Raw genomic sequence first — 6,000 nt, forward strand, 5'->3', positions numbered from 1 at the left:
TATTAAATTCACATATATGTCTTCCTAATTTTAAACTTTGCTCCATTGACCTGTGTCTATCTTTGGGACAAAGTACACTTTTAATTATCACAGCTTTAGAATTTGGTTGAATATCTGGCAGAGTTAATGCTGTACTTTTATATTAATATTATCCTTAAAAAACATTTAAAAATTAATTTCATCTGCTTCTTCCTATAGATAACCGCTTCACCATGCTCCCAAGGGAAAACTCTCACTAGCATTTTGATTAGAATTCTTGTAATATTATTCTTACAGGCTTAGGCTCTGCAAAAAATCTGCCTGGGTTTGAATTCTCAACTGCCGCTTACTATCACAGTGTCACTGGGAAAGTTCTATAGCCCTTTTGTGCTTCAGTTTCCTCATCTATAAAATGGAGATAATAGCAATACTTACCTCATAGAGTTGTTGTGAAAATTAAAGTAAGTATAAGGTAATTTATGTAAATTTATATAGTCACACAAATTAGATTTAAAATATAAATTAACATATGCTAATTTCTTGAACCAATGCCTAGGGCAGAGTAAGGTCTCAATATGTTTTATTATTATTATAATACAATTAATTAAATATATTATTTATTATACATTAATTAGGAAGAAATTCAAATTTTTATAATATCCCTATCTAGGATCCTGTAGTATATATTCCTTTTAAATTGATGTTTAAATTTTCCTTAGTAAACTTCCTTTTTCAGTTTTATTCTTGCCTAACATTGAAAGGTATTATTCCTAAGTGTTTAACACATAACACTGCATTGTGTTGCCTCACAAAGAGATTTAATTTATTTTACTTCTCTTAATACATTGCACTCTCTTATGCCACTGTGTCTTTTCCAGTAATCTTTCTCTCTTTCTGAAAAACTCTTTACCTCTTTGTCTTTGATGGCTCAGAGGGTAAAGGGTCTGTCTGCAATGCAGGAGACCCGGGTTCGATCCCTGGGTCAGGAAGATCCCCTGGAGAAGGAAATGGCAACCCACTCCAGTACTATTGCCTGGAAAATCCCATGGACGGAGGAGCCTGGTAGGCTACAGTCCATGGGGTCACAAAGAGTCGAACACGACTGAGTGACTTCACTCACTTCACATACATGTCATAACTAAGTAACTCAGCTCAGCTGTCATTTTCTTTGGGAAGTCTTCCCTTCCCTCGTGCCTATATTCTGTACCATATGAGGCACTGACTATGCTTTATAACAGTGGTTCTTAACTGGGGCCACTCTTGCCCCCAGGGGATATATGACAAGTCTGAAGACATTTTTGTGTCTCAACTAGGGAGGGAAAGGTGCTGCTACTCCCATCTAGTGGGTGGAGGCCAGGGATGCTGCTAAATATTCTGTAATGTGGAGAACAGCACCCTACAATTGGAATTATATGGCTTAAAGTATCAATAGTGCCTAGGTTGAGAAACTTTGCACTGCAATGGTTTGTTTGTCCTCTGTCTCTTTTTTAGATTTGTGAGCCTTTCCCCATGTGCAGACAGCTTGGGACATAGTAGATACTCAACAAATGTTTGTTGAATGCATAAATGTTCTTTCTAGTGCCATGATTTCTGTGTTACTGAGTTTAAAATTTTTTTACTTTTATTTTTTGTGTGCGTGTTAACAGTTATTTCCTTATTACTTCTGTGTATATGGGAAGACCAAAGGCTTTTCTTTTCCTTCCTGTCCCTGCCAAGAGGGGACTTTGTCTAAACTTGATCAGTCCAGGATAGGGTGGCTACCAGTTTTGGTTTTAGTGAAATGACTCTGTCTGGGAAGGTTGACTGTCAGTCCAGTACCTCGCTTTTCTCTGGAGGGTTTGTTGTGCTTGACTTCTTCCCTCTGAGCCTAAGTATCTGTGTTTGCATTCTGGGGAGTGTGTAGCTTCTCCATGGAAATTAAAAAATTCTGTGCTTTTATTTCAATGACAATGTAAAAAAGTTAAAGCAAATATGTTCCAGACCCTCAGGCTGGCCACTTATGTCTAGGTTTACGTTGGCATATATGATCATGTTTATACCAGGAGTCAGTGAAGTGAAAGCCTTAACTGATCCATGAACAAAGGGTTCATTCCAGCTCAAATAGAAATGGAGTCAGGGGAATTTCTCCCACCTGTGGCACTGGTACTATGACTCAGACACCTGTGCCCTGGTGGTCAATTCTGCAGGAGCATCACCAATAAGTGCTGCATGTCCTGTTTTGCACAAACCTGATTGCAACAATTAGTGGTGGGTGGCACAGGGTAAAGAATCTGCCTGCCAATCCAGGAGATGTAGGAGATTTGGGTTTGATCCCTGGGTTAGGGAGATCCCCTGGAGTATGAACTAGCAACCCACTCCCTGGTGGCTCAGATGGTAAAAAATCTGCCTTCAAAGCAGGACACCTGTGTTCGATCCCCGGGTTGGGAAAATCTCCTGGAGAAGGGAATGGCAACCCACTCCAGTATTCTTTCCTGGGAAATTCCATGGACTGAGGAGCCTGGATTGCTACAATCCATGGGGTCACAGAGTCGGACATGAATGAGCGCACATACTTGCAAATACACAGCAGAGAACTTTTCCTCCCCAGATCCTAGTAATAATCGGGTCAATAGTCTTAGAGCCACATTTCAGAAGCACCGCATCCCAACCTCACCTCAAATGAACAAAATCATTGCAAAAAGCATCACATCACAGATGCCTCATCACTGCAGATAAGAGAGGACAATTCCCTGGTGAAGTGGTGGCTAAGTGTGAGAGATGTGAGTACCCTGAATTTATTAATACCACTTTGTAAAACAAACTCATGTGAATAGAGACTATGCATTAATAACACTAAAGTCAAAGGTTTGAGAGAGGTGAAATACAAAATTGAACTGTATCTTTGTCCTATTAAACTCCAAGTGAAAACCAATAATATCCCTAACACCAAGTGGATTTTGACATTTGGGTTTATTTAGTGGTATTTAGCTACAACTGCAAATGTGGTTTTAGTTCCTTGTATAAAATTTATGTGCATTAGGAATTTAAATCTATTGTTATACATGTCCATGTTAAAGCAACGTAAAATGAGTACAATTGAAATCGATATTTAAGGGCTGCAAGAACTTTTTTCTTTTAAAATGGAGTTCTACAAAACTCTTTTTGAAAAATACTTCTCTGAACTATCTAGTGGCAGGATCTTCACATATAACACACACAAAGGTTCTAAGAGAAGGCCCTAAAACAGTCTGGCCCCAGTTTAGCTCTGTGAATGTGGGCAAGTCACTTTGCCTCTCTGAGTCTCCATGTCTTGACCTGCAAAATAAACATGGGTGAGGGGGGTGTTGATGCCCCCCAAGACTGCAGCCTCAGTCTTAGGTAAGAGGTGAGGCTAGGAAGTTGCTTTTGTACTGGGGATTTCTGCTTTGTGTCTGAGAGCCGTGGGGCTTCCTGTGAGGGCTGGGAGCTGGGACTTGGGTGCAGGTAGGACACAGTCTGAGCTCTAGCTCTATCTGCATGTGACCTTGGGCAAGTTACCCCAGCTCAGCTTCCTTGTTTCTAAAAGGGTGGTAATGATAGCATCAAGTTCATGGACGGGGTGGCTTATAGAGATTACACAAAATACTTCAAGGCAATTGTTGGCTCAAGTGCTAATGCCTGGTCTGCCATTGTTGTTTGCAATTTACGAAGCTGTGTGACCCTTCAGGTGTCACTTGGGTGCTCTGCCTCAGTCTGACTCTCTCCTTCAGGGCCTCTAGCTCTGTGTGGACCCAGGCCCATGAACTGAGGTCTCTGAGAGACCAGGGGCATTTTGCATTTGAGTTGAGCATGAATTCCAAGGGCAGATGGTTAGACCTGGAGCTCAGGAAGGGTCAGCAGGACATAGAGACATGGGAGTGGCTCACCTTTCTCCAGTCCCTGGAGGAGGGAGATCCCACTGAGTCGGCCACTGGTCCCCCAGGGATCTGGCTTATGTTCTCGTTTGAATACAGGCCATTCTTCTCTTAGCCTGGCATTCAGTGCTCTCCACCATCATCTCCATATAAATCCTCTCTTCCTACCAAGGTCATTCCTCCATTTCCTCCCGAGTAAGCCTCAGGTGGAAACAACCTTTAACACCTTCATGCCTTTGCCCATGCTGTTTTCCCTGCTATGATGCTGCACCTCTAACTCGTAACTACCTTTCAAGGGTCACTTGTGAGATTTCCTTTCCAGTGGGTCTCTTCCTGAACAAGTCATCTTTCTCTCATCTCCTGCAGCACTAGCCCTCTATTTTCCTTACTTGTCACCTTATCATATCACCCTTGTGTGCACTTTCACATTTTGGGGATGCCAGGCCCACAGAATCCTGAGGCTGTTCTGAGCTCTCCAGCCCCAAGTGTGGAATGTATGAAAGACCAAATCACTGTGAGACAGTCTTCACCTTGTACCTTCTGTGTGGGCCTAAGTCTTGGCTCTGCAACCTAATGGGAAATTCCTGGAGGAGAAATCCTAGTATCTATTTCTGATCCTCCTTACTGTGCCCACCTTACATCGTTGTCTCTCTCCAGGCTTTGATGAATATATTTGAAAGGAAAAAAGAACTAAGAAATAAAAATAAGTGTATTTATTGTCTTACTCTGATACCTGAGTGAAAGACACTTTTAACAGTCTCTGCTCTTGAGGCTTGAAGTTTTCTTTGTTAACATGACCCATCTGTGAAGCAAACAAATCCTTATGAAACTAACAGGCCAGCCTGCACATCACAGCTGTCACTCTTTTGCCCTGCATGGCTGAGCGCACTTTCTACAAGGTTCCTCTGTGCAGAGAGAACTCAGAAGCTGGTTCCATGTGATCAATACATTTTGCAGGTCAGGAGACACAGAGAAGGGGCAGACCCATCTGGTGTCTCACAGAGAAACATAGCACCCAGTTCTTTTCCTCTGCCCACTTTCTTTTGCTGCTCTGTGCATAGATGCCCTGGAACCTGGGACCAGGCACAGAGGGCCGGAGATGGAACTCCATTCAGGAGATTCACCATCCCCAACTCAGGGAGGAGGATCTGGGATTAAAGGAAGGAAGTGGCTATGACCTGGGCCTCCTGAGCCTGGGTGATTGAGACTTTTGTGCAGTAGAGTTATTTTTAAAATGCGCCAGTTAGGTACCACCTAGTTAGGGATACAGGAGCCCTACCAGCTCCAAGAAGCTCCTGTCCCTAAATTTCCTGCACTTCCTGTTCCCACCTCAGTGTTGGGGATTGTTGCTCCTCCCTCCCCAGTGGTCCCTTGGTGGTGCCTCAGGTAGAAGTGGCTGTATCCTGTTCAGCTTTGTCTGCCCCCACAGCTTGTCAGATACCAGTCCTTACCTGGCAGCCCCAGCAGGGTGAAGTACCCCCGGCACTCGGTGAAGCCAGAGCTCTCTCGGACACAGGAGCGCCACAGCCCTTGGTAGTTGAATACAGCTGTCACCGGGTTGTTGTACAGATCCTGAGTGCTCCACTGGTCCATGCAGGTGGCGGCGATGATGCCTGCAATCCCAAGCAGTGAAACCACAAACCCCAAGCCCTGGCAGGCGGTCACAGACATGGTGGTGTGCAGGGCTGACACAGAGTACCACCCGATAGGGGGACAGTCAAGTTCTGAGGGTGCTGGGTGTCAGTATGGAGCTTTCTTAGAGAGGCTGGCACACACGTCACCATGCACCATGTAAGGAGGCGGGGACTCAACAGTGCCACCTGGGCTTGCCCTGTGCCTTTATCTTCCCAAGTGAGATAATTTCCACAACATGGTACCAAGAGCCATTTGTCTTCCACCATATGTACACTCTGCTCACTGTTTACCTTTTGAGGGAGTTTCTTTCCTGATTAGCCAGGCTCCCCTCTGTGGGGGATAAAGCAGGAGCAGAGGGCACTGCCTGTAGGTCCCAGCAGGTCGGCTGAGTAGGGCTCCCAGTGGCTAAGCCACACAATACTTGGAGATGCCAAAGGAATGGATTTATATCTGAATCACTTTGCTGTACAGCAGTAATTAACACAACATTGTAAATCAGCTCTATATCAAATAA

At 44.1% G+C, this 6,000-nt stretch overlaps 1 protein-coding gene across 1 annotated transcript in view; it reads right to left on the reverse strand.

Annotated features, from left to right (window-relative positions):
- CLDN18 (claudin 18) overlaps nucleotides 1–5,577 on the reverse strand; it is a 28,509-nt gene extending 22,932 nt beyond the window's left edge. Inside the window, exon 1 of the mRNA XM_004003313.5 lies at nucleotides 5,303–5,577. Within this exon, the coding sequence (XP_004003362.2) occupies nucleotides 5,303–5,522 (220 nt within the window). The 5' untranslated portion in view covers nucleotides 5,523–5,577. The remainder of the gene's footprint in view (nucleotides 1–5,302) is intronic.
- Nucleotides 5,578–6,000: the final 423 nt, after the last annotated feature.

The sequence above is a fragment of the Ovis aries genome, chromosome 1 (assembly GCF_016772045.2).
Source record: "Ovis aries strain OAR_USU_Benz2616 breed Rambouillet chromosome 1, ARS-UI_Ramb_v3.0, whole genome shotgun sequence".
NCBI lineage: Eukaryota > Metazoa > Chordata > Mammalia > Artiodactyla > Bovidae > Ovis > Ovis aries.